The 15,397-nt window shown below is 38.8% G+C and overlaps 1 protein-coding gene across 1 annotated transcript in view; it reads left to right on the top strand.

Moving 5' to 3' along the window:
* Window positions 1-15,397, top strand: part of LOC104529712 (cadherin-7) — a 24,079-nt gene that overhangs the window by 2,883 nt on the left and 5,799 nt on the right. The window contains exons 2-5 of the mRNA XM_010174096.2: window positions 1,732-1,868; window positions 4,400-4,521; window positions 9,073-9,190; window positions 11,336-11,587. Of these exons, the coding sequence (XP_010172398.1) occupies window positions 1,732-1,868; window positions 4,400-4,521; window positions 9,073-9,190; window positions 11,336-11,587 (629 nt within the window). The remainder of the gene's footprint in view (window positions 1-1,731; window positions 1,869-4,399; window positions 4,522-9,072; window positions 9,191-11,335; window positions 11,588-15,397) is intronic.

Raw genomic sequence — 15,397 nt, 5'->3', positions numbered from 1 at the left:
CCCCCCTCCCCTCCCCCCCCCCCCCTTCCCTCCCCTTCCCTTCCCTTCCCTTCCCTTCCCTTCCCTTCCCTTCCCTTCCTCCCCCACCACCATTTTATTGCTTTCTTTTTGTTGCTTTCTTGCTTTCTTTCCCTTTTTCTGTCTTTCTTATCTCTCCTCCTTCTCTCTCTTTCTTTCTTTCTTTCTTTCTTTCTTTCTTTCTTTCTTTCTTTCTTTCTTTCTTTCTTTCTTACAGTTTTTTTGTTGTTTTTTGGGTTTTTTTTTAGGAGAGATCTTTGGCTCTTCAAATTGCCTAGTGATAGTGGTAATAATTGGGAAATCTAAAAACTGGCAGGAGACTGAATCCCAGATACAGGGCCTGGCAAGATTGACTACCTAGCAGAGGTGACAGACATAATCTCATGGGGAAACTTGCCAGCCACAAAACAGCTGAAGAGCACTGCTGAACAAATAAACAACAGTGCTGGCATGAAATAAAGTAAAAATGAACAACAGTTAACATAAAATGGGGGAAAAAAAAATAAAAATAAAACCAACCTGAAAGAGGGAGAGATTTAATCCCTGACTGCTGTTACTCTTGTCATTACAACTCTTTACTCAGTTCTCTCACTGTGACATAATGCAGTAAAACAATTCTAATTATGTAACAAGTCTCTGCTCTAACATTTTGCAACCAAGAGGGATAGATAAAAACATAGTAATACAACAAAGTAGAAGCTGATATGTTGCAACACAGAACAAACAAATAGTGTCATAAGGATATTATACCTAGGAAGTCCCGTTTTTTAGCTATCTATCTTCCATAATTCTTTCCTTCCATGTTGTGCAAAGGATTTGGTTAATTTTATATCAATAATCTAATATACCATCAATGTGACAGTAATTGTAATGATCATACTTGGTCTGATTCAGACATTTTAGTTCATCTCGAGTGTAAGGAAATGCTCTGGAGTACATACTTGATTTAAATGAGAGTGCAAGAATCTGACTCAATATTAAATTGAATGTCAAGAATCTAATGTAAATCTAAATCCACCTGATCAACTGTCCCTTTCTCTCAAAAGAGTTGTAAGCAAAACACCCACAGGCATTTTGACCTTTTCCCTTATGCTATTTACTGTTTGCTAAGGAGCTCATTTCCCCTTCCTAAAACAAATTTGAAGGTAAAGGATATGTTAAGCCAAAGAGCTAAGGACATGAGCCTGTGTTTGCATGACAGTAAAGTACCAGGAGCTGACAATGATGACATGCAATCCCCTGACCCTCTGCATCATCTCTTTTTTTCCTGCCCCTGCAGCTCTGGGTGATATAGGGGCCCTTCTGCTGGAGACAGAAAGTTCTGTGCTCAGATTGTCAGTCCCCATGGGAGCAGCATCCAGCTGGTACAGCCGTGTAACAAACTTCCAACTTGCCTTCTTCTTAGCTGGAGTTCAGGAGGATGCTATTCCAAGAATAAATGAAAGTTTGCCTTACAGCAGAGAGGAAGAAAGAAAAGGGAGGGGAATACCTATCACCTCACTTAAGAGGGCACTGTGGAAACAGAGCCTGCCTGTGTAACTCTCTCCTTTGCATATGGCTTTGCTTCTCTCAACACCCCAGAGAAACTGGACAAAACGAAGCTCAAAATGGGGAAACAATGAAACCTCTTTACCTCTAATAAGAAATCAGTGAAACACTTCTACAAGCTGTAACTGAATATAAATAAAAAGTTTTCTTTCATCCTTCACCTAGGTATTCAATAGATCGAAACACAGACCTGGAGAGGTATTTCAATATTGATGCCAACAGTGGAGTCATTACAACTGCCAAATCTTTGGACAGGGAAACTAATGCTGTTCATAATATCACAGTTTTGGCTATGGAGAGTCGTAAGTAACAATTTAAAGATTTTATTGGCTGATTGTGTAAAACTTCAGGCTTGGTTGTGATCAACTGCACTGAGAGAAATTATGACGGTTTCAAACCATGGCAGATAAAAGTAACTTCTTACTGAATGTAAAAGGAACCTATGTGATAAAAAATAAGAAATATAACAGATTAAGTAGCTTTCCTTTGTGTCACACCTTGTGTAGTTTTTGACTTCTGAAAAACAAATACAAAGGATGGTGAAATCTGTTAAGTCAACAGTCTCAGACCAAGTATCATTAGAGGAAAAGTGATATGGAGTATAGAGGAGAGCAGTTAGCCCATCTTAGTGATGGGATTAACTTCGAGTTGATTTCTGTTGGTCAACCATAGCATTCTTAAAAGTTATGAAGGAAAGGGGATGTGAATGCTTGTATAGTTTCACTTTTGTGACTCTAAGGTAAGACTGTAGAGAATATTTTGTACTTGGTATCTTGGGAGGCGATTCTTCCCCTGTACTCCGCTCTTGTAAGGCCCAACCTGGAGTACTGTGTCCAGTTCTGGAGCCCTCAACACAAGAAAGGCATGGACCAGTTAGAACAAGTCCAGAAGAGGGCCATGAGGATGATCCAAGGGCTGGAGCACCTCTCCTATGAGGACAGGCTGAGAGAGTTAGGACTGTTCAGCCTGGAGAAGAGAAGGCTCTGGGGAGATCTTATAGCAGCCTTCCAGTACCTGAAGAGGGCCTACAAGAAAGCTGGGGAAGGACTTTTTATAAGGGCAGCTAATGACAAAACAAGGGGAAATGGCTTTAAACCGGAAGAGTGTAGATATTAGGAAGAAATTCTTTATTGTGAGGGTGGTCAGACACTGGAACAAGTTGCCCAAGGAAGTTGTGGCTGCCCCCTCCCTGGAAGTGTTTAAGGCCAGGTTGGATGAGGCTTTGAGCAACCTGATCTCGTGGAAGGTGTCCCTGCTGATGGTAGGGGGGTTGGAACTAGATGATCTTTAAGGTCCCTTCCAACCCCAACCATTCTATGATGCTATGATTCTATGATTCTATCTTTTCTCGTGTAAGATGGAAAGTGTTGAAGAATCATACCCTTTAAGTGCATACAACACAAATTCTGTTAATGCAAGTTTAAACAACTTGTTCAGCTCTGAATACAGTCTGTGAAAAACTACATATTTTTGATTTTGTATTTGAAGAACTTATTTCTTAAAATTTCATCCTTATTACTCCTCTGTTGGTCTGTGATAATAAAAGAGTTACCAGATCTCTGGCCTGTTATTTTAAAAATCCTCACTTCTTGATTTCAGTGAGGTTAATTTAATGTTTAACCTGAAAGTTAACATTTATCATTTAGTGTCTGTATGAATTTATCTTGTATTGTCAGGAGTAGAGTTTTGATCTAGGAGGTCAGCATGGAAACAAAATCTTTTTCTGTGCAGTAGCAAAACTGAGAAAGTCACCAAGGGGCATACCTGACACAAGTGAGAGTCTAGGAGCTCAAGTAATACGTAACAATGCTTTAATTTATGTTCATGGCCTGCTTGGTTTTCAGAAGAGGAAAAATTTGGTGTCAAAATTGCTTACTCCTCTAGTATTTCACATGTGGAATGAAGAACCAAACCAAACCAAAACACTGTGATTTACATTTGGATGCATTGCTTTAAATACTTTTAATATTTACTAAAATATGGTTGCAATACCTTTTAAAAAGATAGATACATATTTAAAGGTTTTTACAGTTTTTTATTCTGCCCTGCTCTATCACTAATATTACTATTTGTGATTTAAAAAAAAAAAAGAAAAGAAATCTTTCTTTCTCTCCTCCAGGACAGAAGTTTTATCTAGCAAAATAGGTATAGCACACAGTGATGTCCTTTATGTTTAGTCCAAAAATATCTACTGTTTAAGATTAAATTATGACATTAGACCCTGAACAGATTCATATTTTTAGCTAGAGATGTGCATCAGTTTAATAATGTGATTCACAATTAAAGTGTTCAACATCTTAATGACAGTGTTGAAATACTTATTTGTGTGTGCACTTTAAACACTTTGGGATTTGCTTGGGAATACAGCTTCATCTTTTTTCTGTTATATATAGGCGATGGAATTATAGTTTTAAACTTCTTAATAGCCTGATCAATCTGAATTGCAACAAAAATTTATTTAACCCATAATAATTGTGATATTCCTGATATGAATAGTGCTGCCCTGGCTAGTTATACTCCTTAGCAACAGTTTTATATCATCTTGATCTTATCCTTCCATATGATGTGATTCAATGCTGTGATTAGTGAGTTAGATTTTCAGTTTATCCCTGAGAGTAAATTCTTAGTTTAATTGAAGTGTCTGGAAAACTTAAACATTGTTTCCAGTAGGTCCAGAAGATCAAGACAAGAGCTTTCTTTTTCTTTCTTGGAAGGATTGTAATTGATTTGACATGTATATGCAAAAGAAGAATGCAAATGACAAACATACTGACCCAAAAAATAACTTACAAGGAGCTTTGCTTGATTGCTTTGTTGGCTTCTTTTCCTATAGAGAATCCAGCACAGATTGGGAGAGGCTATGTAGCCATCACTATCCTTGACATCAATGACAATGCCCCTGAGTTTGCCATGGAATATGAGACAACTGTCTGTGAAAATGCTCAGTCTGGTCAGGTATGTCTTAGTTTTTGCTGGGAAGCGGAAAGTCACAACATGGACATTATTCTGAGACTAAAGGCCTACTGTTCCTAAAATGAGTATACAATTTTATTTTCCTTAGGAGGTAAAGGACCATAAGGCCACAATTTCACAAGGGAGATGCATTCCTACCATATTTCTCAGTTTTTTTAACTCCCCAAATATCTTCCAAGTAGTCCTAGATTCAACTAAAAGTATCTAATGTTGTTTATCCTTGGTGTCTCTCATATTTGGACTTTTCTACTTTGTAAGACCTCAGAAAATACATATATTTTCTCATTCTTCCTTCCCTCTCTCCTTTCTCTCTGAAACCTAGTAGATGTTCCACCCACATAGATCCCACATATTCCCTGGGATACTTTGCACTTTTGTGCCTTCTCCAAGGATATTGTCCTTCCTGCAGCAGATGTTGTTTATTGCACATTTCAAAATCACAACATAATTTAAATCCTTAACAGAAAACACTATTATTATTAACTTGTGTTCGTGAGAAACACAGAATATGTATGCTTTTATTGCAGTACCTGCTTGTTTTCCCTGTGATCTAGTCAGAACTGTTAGCTCCGAGTATGCATTTTTTATGGATTTTAAACAGTGGTGACACTTTTTTTTAGAGATAGAGTTTTACAGAATTTTAGAATTCCCTTCTGAGGGGAACAGAGGGTTCAATATGCTGGACAGACCCTCCTCTTAGGGAAGTCTGCTGCCTCCCTGGGACCTGGGTTAAGGACATTGCCAGGAAACTTCCTAGCCTGGTACAACCCTCAGACTATTACCCATTACTGCTCTTCCATGTGTGTGGTGATGAAGCCTCAAGACATAGTCCAAGGGTGATCAAAAGAGACTTTAAGGCCTTGGGACTGTTAATGAAGGAATCTGGAACAGGTCACTTTTCCCTCTATTCTTCAAGTTGCAGGCAGTGACATTGGAAGGAACAGGCACACCACAATTTGAGATTTTTGATAGTGTGATGGCCAACACAGCACCAGGCTTGCTGGAGTCAGATTCACCTTTCTCAAAGGGGGAAGAGTGTCTTTGGTCAGGAGCTTGCAGGTCTCATTGACAGAGCTTTAAACTAGACTTGAAGGTGGAGAGGATAATATCAGGCTTGCCTGTGACAAACTATGGGATGACATTCTAAGGTTAGAGGGATGGTGTGCTGGCGAGGGCCCTCAGCCTGTAGCTCTGAGATGTGCTGAGTACACTGCAGCACACTTGACGTCTTATGGACATGAGCCAGGGGCTCCTGAGGTAATAGGATCCAACAGGGAAACACCAGTGAAATACCTCAAAGGAATTAAGGAATGTTCCTCTAAGAAGGTGACACGACCAACAGCCCAGTTGAAGTACCTCTACACCAATGCACGCAGCATGGACAACAAGCAGGAGGAGCTGGAAGCCACCATACTAATAGAAAGCTACAACCTGGTTGCCATTACTGAAACTTAATGGGACGAATCCTGTGACTGGAGTGTGGCTATTAATGGCTACAGGATGTTCAGAAGGGACAGGCGAGGAAGGAGGGTCAAAGGAGCTGCCATCAAGAAATGAATAGATTGTGAAGAATAGCCACAAGCAGGTTGGAAGGTTATGGGTAAGAATTAGAGATGGAGGTAACAGAGGGAAACTTGCGGTTGGTGTCTGATACAGGGTGCCCTATCAAGGGGAGTCTATTGACAAAGCCTTCTTACTCCAGCTACAGGAGGCATCACGCTTGCAGGCTCTTGTCCTGCTGGGCGACTTCAACCACCCATATATCTGCTGGAAAAGTAGCACAGTGAGTTACAGGCAATCCAGGAGTCTTACAGAGTACATGGAAGATAACTTCTTAAGATAGGTGATAACAGCCCTACCGGAGAAGTTGGGGTACTGGACCTGATGGTCACAAGTGAGCTGATTGGTAACATCAAGATTGGAGGTAGCCTGGGCTGAAGTGGTCATACATTGGTGGAGTTCACAGTCTTGAAGGATATGGGTCAAGGGAAGAGTAAAGTCAAGACCCTGAATTTTAGTAAAGTAAACTTACAGCTCTTCAAGGAGTTGGTCAGTTGGACTCCCTGGAAAACTGCCCTCAGGAACAAGGGAGCAGAACAGAGCTGACAGATCTTTAAGGACATTTTCCAAAGAGTGCAAGAGCTCTCAATCCACAGGTGTAAGAAATCAAGCAAGGAAGGCAAGAGACTTACATGGGTGAGTCGAGACCTGCTGGTCAAAGCAAAGGGCAAGAAGGAAATACACGGACAGTGGAAGCAAGGACAAGTATCCTGGGAAGAGTAGAGGGATGCTGCCCAGTTGTGTAGGGATGGGGTCAGGAAGGCCAAGAAGTGGATGAAGCTGAATTTGGCAAGGGACACAAAGAGTAATAAGAAGAGCTTCTTCAGATATGTCAACCAGAAAAGACGGGTCAAAGAAAGCATATCCACCCTGATGAGCAAGATTGGCAAACTGGTAACAACGGATGAGAAGGCGGCTGAAGTATCAATTACTTTTTTGCCTCAGTCTTCTCTAGCAAACTCTCTGCCCACACCTCTTGAGTGGATGGACCACAGGGCAGGGACTAGGGGAGCAAAGTCCCTCCCACTGTAAGAGAAGATCAGGTTCGTGACTACCTGAGGAACTTGAATATATATAAGTCTATCGGACCTGAAGAGATGCATTCCAGAGTCCTGAGGGAAGTTGCTGTTACAGTTGCCAAGCCACTCTCCATGATATTTGAAAAGTCATGGCAGTCCCTGTTGGCTAGAAAAAGGGAAACGTTGCACCGATTTTTAAAAGGGTAGAAAGGAGGATCCTGGGAACTACTGATCTTTCAGCCTTACCTCTGTGCCTGGGAAAATCATGGAACAGATCCTCCTAGAAGCTATGCTAAGGCACATGGAGGACAGGGAGATGACTTGAGACAGCCAGCATGGCTTTACTAGAGACAGGTCCTGCCTCACCAACCTAGTGGCCTTCTATAATGGAGTAACTACATCAGTAGACAAGGGAAGAACTATGGAAGTCATCTATCTGGACTTCTGTAAGGCCTTTGACACAGTCCCCCACAATATCTTTCTCTCTAAATTGGACAGATATGAATTTGGTGGGTGGACTGTTCGGTGGATGGGTACGTTGGTGGTTCGGTGGTTGGATGATTGCATCCAGAAGTAGTGGTCAACGGCCCAACATCCAGATCGAGATCAGTGACAAGCGGTTCATGTTGGGACCTGTAGTGTTTAATATCTTCATTAATGACATAGACAGTGGGATTGAGTACACTCTCAGCAAATTTGCAGATGACACCAAGCTGAGTGGTGCAGTTGACCCACCTGAGGGACAGGATGCCATCAGGAGTGACCTGGACAACCTTGAGAGTTGGGCCCGCGTGAACCTCATGAGGTTCAATAGGAACAAGTGCAGGGTCCTGCACCTGGGTTGAAGCAATCCCTGATATCAATACAGACTGGGGGATCAAGGAATTGAGAGCAGCGCTGTGGAGAAGGACTTGAGGGTACTGGTGGATGAAAAGCTGGACATTTGGCCCCTCATTTCAAGAAGGACAGGGAACTGCTTGAGAGAGTCCAGCGCAGAGCCACCAAGATGATTAAGGGAGTGGAGCATCTCCCTTATGAGGAAAGGCTGAGGGAGCTGGGTCTCTTTAGCTTGGAGAAGAGGAGACTGAGGGGTGACCTCATTAATGTTTATAAATATATAAACGGTGAGTGTCAAGAGGATGGAGCCAGACTCTTCGCGGTGACAACCAATGATAAGACAAGGGACAATGGATGCAAGCTGGAACACAGGAGGTTCCACTTAAACTTGAGAAGAAACTTCTTTACAGTAAGGGTAACAGAGCACTGGAACAGGTTGCCCAGAGAGGTGGTAGAAACCCCATCCCTGGAAACGTTCAAGGTCAGGTTTAATGGAGCTCTGAGCAACCTGATCTAGTTGAAGATGTCCCTGCTCACTGCAGGGGGGTTGGACTAGATGATCTTTAAAGGTCCCTTCCAACCCAAACCATTTTATGATTCTATGATAAAATAAAATTGGAAAAAATCATTATAATAAAAAAAGAAAACCCAGAAAATATTAATATACTTATGAATTGACTTTTTATTTTTAATTATATTTTTTCTAAGTAAATTACTTAAAATGCTCAAAAGCATAATTGTCTTCTTGCAAAAGTTTACAAAGTTTATTGCAGCCACTGATAACTGCCTTAAGGGACATCCAGAAGGTACACTTCTTCCACTCCTGTGCAGTTTATACTCCCAGCTCTGGTGAATGACAGGACCTAACTTTCTCACAGAACCTGCAGATCATTGCTTTTGGTCAATAAAATTGCTACAGGGAAAGTAAAGAATTGAGTCACATTTCAGTTTTAATAGATACTGTACGTGCTTAGGAGATTAGGAAACTAAAATGCAAGATGAGCAGGACTCGAAGGAGAGTTGATACTTCAATAGGTAATAGAGGGGTTATACAATGTACATGTATTTATGCTGCTTACCATTCCAAACAATGAAACCCCATTGTATCTCAAAACAGGTGATACAGAAAATCAGTGCAATTGATAAAGATGACCCACCGAATGGCCATCAGTTCTACTTCAGTTTAGCAGCAGAGGCAGCAAATAACCACAACTTTACACTGCAAGACAATAAAGGTAAGGAAACTTTGGGTATGTATTCAACACCTTTCATTTTGAACAGATCGTGCTGATTCTGACCTACATAAACTTAAATTTGGTAAGGACATAAATTAACTACAATCAGCCTGCAAAATAATTTTATCTTTAGATTTTTTGTCAAGGGAATTAAGCTGTTGTCTGAATCATTTAAAGCCTTGAGCCAAACAGTGCATCTTCAAATCTTTCTTGTTTTTTTTCTTGTTTTTTCTTTTTTTCCCCAGAAGTCACTCTTCTCACATTTTTACCTTATATTTGTAGGTTTTTATCTAAATTAGATTTTACATTGGGACAGTGACTGAAAAATGTCCACGAATTCATGTTTTATTAATATAACTCAGGGCATAAAAAATGAGTGCCCTGGTTTATTTTTTTTTATTTTTTTTTTTTAGAAAAACACATGTTTTCAGTAAGCATAGCATCTATTGAAGAATGCTTTTGATAATGGAAGCTGCCTACAATATCTACACAGACTTCTTATGACTATTTCCCCAGACTTCTGCAAAGACTTCAATTGACATCACATTTCTATTAGTTAAAATATCTGGGAACATGCTTCTCCTTAGTGTTCTCTTTAGTTGTACTGCATAGTATGGCAGCTGGGCATGTATCAGTCTGTTTAACTATTAGTGAAGCAAATAGAACTAAATAGACACTATATTACTCTTGCATTGCTCTTTTATGGATCAGTACTAAACAAGAGCTGCGAAGTCATTAATAAAACAAGCAAAACAGACCTATGGTGGACTAAATTATACTGTTTGTACAGACAGACTTTGAACAACATTCACTAAGGATAACGTGACCTAATAAAGTTCTTTAGCACAGCTATTTATTGCCTTACCTTGCATATAGTTACTGACACGCTTAATTTTCTTCATACAAGCAGCTTGCAGTTCAAAACTAAAGATTGTAATAGTAATAATGATCAAAATAAGAAAAATGCATCAGAATAAGACTCTGTTCAGATATCTGACATTGTTACAAGTACTGTAAAGTATTTAACAAAAAGACAAGAAAAGACAGGACCTCTTTCAGACAACTTAGAATTTGGAAAAAATAATAATAGACTTTTGCAATGCCAGTAAAATTAATGGAGTTACAAGACCCAGCAGCAGTTGCCTCTTTCAAAGGTAATTTGTTTTATGCATATCTGATATTTTGCTATATGAAGAAGTGCTTGCGTCCCATATTTTCCCAGGTAGGTCATAATAGATGACAAAATAAGACAACTTTACAAGACTATCGATATATCTGTTGATAAATAGATAATTAGATAGATAGACAGACTGACTGGACCGCCTTTTGCTATACATTCTATGAGATGTAACCCACTGCCTCTCAGAGCAGTCATCCTGTACTGACACAGTGAGTTTTGCACATATTTTCTGGAACACATGGACATTTTAGTCACTCAACTCCAAGCAGCATCAAAACACACATTTTAGATTGATTATATTAGTCATCTTGACTCTCAGATGAGACTGAAAACAAGGGCATGTCTTTGTTACATGTGCAATTACCTGTATTTGTGCACCATTTGGACTTTTTTTGCATTCAAAAAATATTTCATTGGTCTTCAAAACTTATTCTTCTACTAATATGTTCATGTCTTCCGTTAGTGTTATAACTATATCTGTAAATAACTGAAATAGATACTTGGAAATTAGACCTGAAATAGGTATATAGATATTTAATTTGGTCACTGAAGGGTGAATTTTTTCTTTTTTATAGTAATCTCCAGCTGTCTATCAGGAGTGTGGAACTGTAAGATTCTGTAACTATAACTGTAAACCAAATAGACATCTGCAATTTTGAAACAGTCCTTCGTGGAAAATAGATTTTTTTTTTTTTGGGGGGGGTATCATTTCTCATTAAACCAAATAGACATCTGCAATTTTGAAACAGTCCTTCGTGGAAAATAGATTTTTTTTTTTTTGGGGTATCATTTCTCAGCTGATCCTATCTCTTCAGCTTCAAAAATATATGAACAGGAAAGACCAACTTGTTGAAATTCTATAAATGTGTTTATGAAGCCTTTTAAGTTAAATACTGTATCATTTATAAGCCTATGTTTTGTAAAGATCATGTATTTTATATTTTTCTTTTTATTCCTTTAACTAGATAACACTGCAACAGTATTAACCAGAAGAAATGGGTTCCGAAGACAGGAACAGTCTGTTTTCTATTTGCCAATATTCATTGTGGACAGTGGATCACCTTCACTTAGTAGCACTAATACGCTCACCATCAGAGTCTGTGATTGTGATGCAGATGGTATTGCTCAGACATGCAATGCAGAAGCATATATCTTGCCTGCAGGACTTAGCACTGGAGCCCTTATAGCAATATTGGCTTGTGTCTTGACGCTGCTAGGTACGTCTTCTGCCTGTTACCCTTATTTTCCATTCAATGTATTTTAGCATATTATCTATCTATCTATCTACATGTAAACATCAACACCTCCTCCCCCACCCTGATTTCTGTAAACAGGGAAACTGTACATTCCAGGTAGAGAACAGTATTTTGCATCATGGATCACACAAAACCTTTAGTTTGGGGTTTTCAAGTTCAGGTTCTTTGTTTCTATCTCAAACTGCCTCCAAACGTATATATGAAATAACAGTAAAAGAAAAAGAAATCACATCAAATGTGGTATTTAAGAAATAGACAATGAAGTTTATGGAAGTATTTGGTTTAGCATACTCACCATACTCACCATATAACCGGTACCAGTCTGCATCCCTTTTTCAGAGATATTTTTAAACATTTATTGACTTGCATAGAACAAAAAACATTCAGAAAATAAAACAGGTGTAATTTACTGATGGCAGTCATCATATTTAATTGAACATCTTACACAAAATGGTCTTTTGTTACTTCTGCAACTGGTAGCACAATTGGATTTTATGTTGTGCAGTGAAACGGCAACTGGATAAAAAATTGTGGAAAACAGTGAAACAGTGTCAACATCCTAGTTTGGTTAGCATTTCTCATTTCATGCCTACTTCTTAAACAAAAGTACTACATGGTAATAGTAAAGGCCCAAATTGAGGAGTAAAGATGAAGAATCATCTTGCATCTGCAGGATGCATCTCCAGGATGAGCAAAAGTGCAGTTTTTATTATTGTCAGAATTGTCACATTAACAAGGGTACTGATTCAACACACAAGAATTCTCTTGAGTGTTGTTGCCAATGGAGAGATTTTTCTATTCCCCATCTGTAGATGCCAGTTTAAGGGAAGGGGGAAGACCATAATCTTCTCAGATTGATATAATCCCAGTGGTGATTTATCTGTCACTGTTATCGAAGAAATTTGAATAGGTAGAATCAAGAGACTTTTGTCCACATTTCTGTTCATGGCAGTACTTCAACAATGTATAGATTTCTCTTCTTATTGACTTTGATTCATCTTACTGAATACCATTAGATGGAATTGTCCCTTCTGCTACAAACTTTTCTAAAGGACTCAGAAAAAGGAAATCCTCTTATGTTGTTGTTACAGAGTAAGACCAAAAAATCACTAACTCTGCAATGCTCCCAACAGACTTACTCAATTGCTATGTATAGGAGGTGGCATTTCCAGAATTTTCCAGCTTTGTGACAAAAAAAACAAACAACATAAGGTTGTTTAAACTCATTCAACACATGATTAGGCCCAGTTTTAAGAAGAAATGGAAGGGAATGTTTGTCAAAAGTTTTAATGAACATTTTTTATATATAATTATTCTTGTAGCATTTCTAGTCCATTTATACACCCTAATGAACTTTATTTGGACATGAAGCTAAATGTCAGAGTTCAAAAAGAAGTACAAAAGATTCTCTTCTATCAACTGGCAATAGTATCAGCAGAAAAACAGCAATTTAAAACTTCATTCCAATGTACATCAAAAGAAAGGTTCTGTAACAATAGCAATTGGCTTTGTCCCAAATTGAAATGTCACCATTTCTGTTATATATAAAAAGGGATTTTCTGAAGATTACTTAAGAAACTACTGTAGATACAATGCAGCCTGGTCTGTGCATAAGCTTTTCTTAAATGGGAGCCATGCATCTTAAAGAAGAGCACTGAGTGGAGACACATCATGTTACCAAGTAATAACTTGCTTATTCTACTCACTACACCAGGGTTGAAATACAACCAATAAATCAAGAAATCTGAGGTTTTATTCCGGTCATTTTTAGAATGTGCAGAAAGAATTGAGGATAAGCTCAAGAATTGAGGATAACACTAAACATAGTGTTTGAATAATGGGCTGTGCACTGAAGAGGAATCTGGCATATGACCACCTTACCATTGATTTTATTTGTCAAATAATTGGACTTTCAAATACAGCTTTGAATGTATCACCACTGTTTATCCAAATAGACATTTGTATGAGCTGTCATCACTTCCAATCTAAACTCTTCTTTTTGGGTACAGTTCAAAGCTGCAGGCACAGTTTGTATGCTAATCTTGGCTTTGAGTCCTGCATTTTTGGTACTGTATCCTGCTGCTGTTTTGTTCCCAGTTAGGTGCCAGTCTTCAAAAGGAAGAGATGCTTAAGCATCACTGCTGCCCAGTGAAACCCTAGTCAAGTGTTGTTGCTTGTCTGGTCCCAGAGCCTTTCTTCTTCTCTCATTTGTTCCTAGAAAACATTTTCTGGGGTCAGCTGAATGGTAGTACTGCTAGGAATTTACTTTCTTCTTTTTCCCTTTTTCTTTTCACACTGATTCCTGAGAAAAAATCCTGAAGATCCAATAGCACAGCATAAAAATAAGCTTCAGCTGTTGGCAAATGGTTCTGGTGCTGAAACCATGGGATGCACCCTTTTGTGTAAGAGTTTAGAAGTGAAAAGAGGAGATAGGCTACTGGATCAATTTTTTTTCTGACCCAAGATTAACATGCAGTGCAAATCCAGTCACATTCATCAATGTCATCTCAATGTGAGTGCCAGTTGTAAAGCAGAGGAGACATAAGATTTGCATAAATGTCATGGATACATGCATTCTGGCACTAGTATGTTGAATTTTCAACAAGCTCTTGTCTTCTTAAAATTGGTATGATGTACTTTGATGTTTTTACAGATATTGGCTCAGATTTTCTCAGTGAAATTTCTTAGTGTTAACATTTTTACTTAAGCAACGAATTTTACATAAACACTATGTTTTTACTGATTCTAAGAAGGAAGAACGTTATTAAATCATACTAATGTATTACAACTGCATAAAAATTGTGTAGTCTTTTCAAAATAATATGACTTTCAAAAGTTAAAAACATCTTACCAAAATTTTTCCCCTCCTCATATTGACCAATGGAGATGAAATTCTAAATTTTATTCCACAAGAAAATTACAGTACTTTGTTGATTATTCAAAACAGCTTTATAGTTATTCACTCTGAAGTGTGGCTATACTTTAAAGAAAAAAAAATAAACAAAAAGCCTTACAATTTATTCTATAAAAAGCATATGAAAAGCTAGTTTGTATTCATTGTAGACTGTACATAATTTTTAGACAAGTAAGTAGGATTTTTTTAACTTCTCTGAAGTGGGAGACTTCAACTTAACAGACATCTGCTGGAAATACAACACAGCAGAGGGAAAACAGTCTAGGAGGTTCCTGGAGTGTGTGTAAGATGCCTTCCTGACAAAGCTGGTAAGTGAGCCCACCAGGGGAGGAGCCTCACTTGACCTGCTGTTTAACAACAGAAAAAGACTGGTGGGAGATGTGGTAGTCAGAGGCTGTCTTGGGCTAAACAACCATGAAATGGTAAAATTCTTGATTGTTGGTGAAGTAAGGAGGGGGATTAACAAGACCACTACCATGGACTTCCAAGGGCAAACTTTGGCCTGTTCAGGACAGGAAAGGCTGAGGTACTTAATGCCTTCTTTACCTCAGTCTTTAATAGCCAGACTAGTTATCCTCAGGATATTCAGCCCCCTGAGCTGGAAGACAGGGATAGAGAACAGAATAAACCCCCCATAATTCAGGAGGAAGCTGTTTATGACCTGCTACACCACCTGAACACTAACAAGTCAGTGGGGTCAGATGGGATCCATCTAAGAGTAGAGGGAGCTGGTGGAGGAGCTTGCCAAGCCACTCTCCATCATTTATCAACAATCCTGGCTAACAGGGGAAGACTGGAGGCTTGTCAGTGTGACACCTATCTACAAGAAGGGCCAGAAGGAGGATGGAACTACAGAC

The sequence above is a fragment of the Antrostomus carolinensis genome, unplaced genomic scaffold (assembly GCF_000700745.2).
Source record: "Antrostomus carolinensis isolate BGI_N321 unplaced genomic scaffold, ASM70074v2 scaffold4858, whole genome shotgun sequence".
Classification (NCBI taxonomy): Eukaryota; Metazoa; Chordata; class Aves; order Caprimulgiformes; family Caprimulgidae; genus Antrostomus; species Antrostomus carolinensis.
The sequence above is the reverse complement of the archived record's forward strand: the minus strand, read 5'-3'. Positions and strand labels throughout refer to the sequence as shown.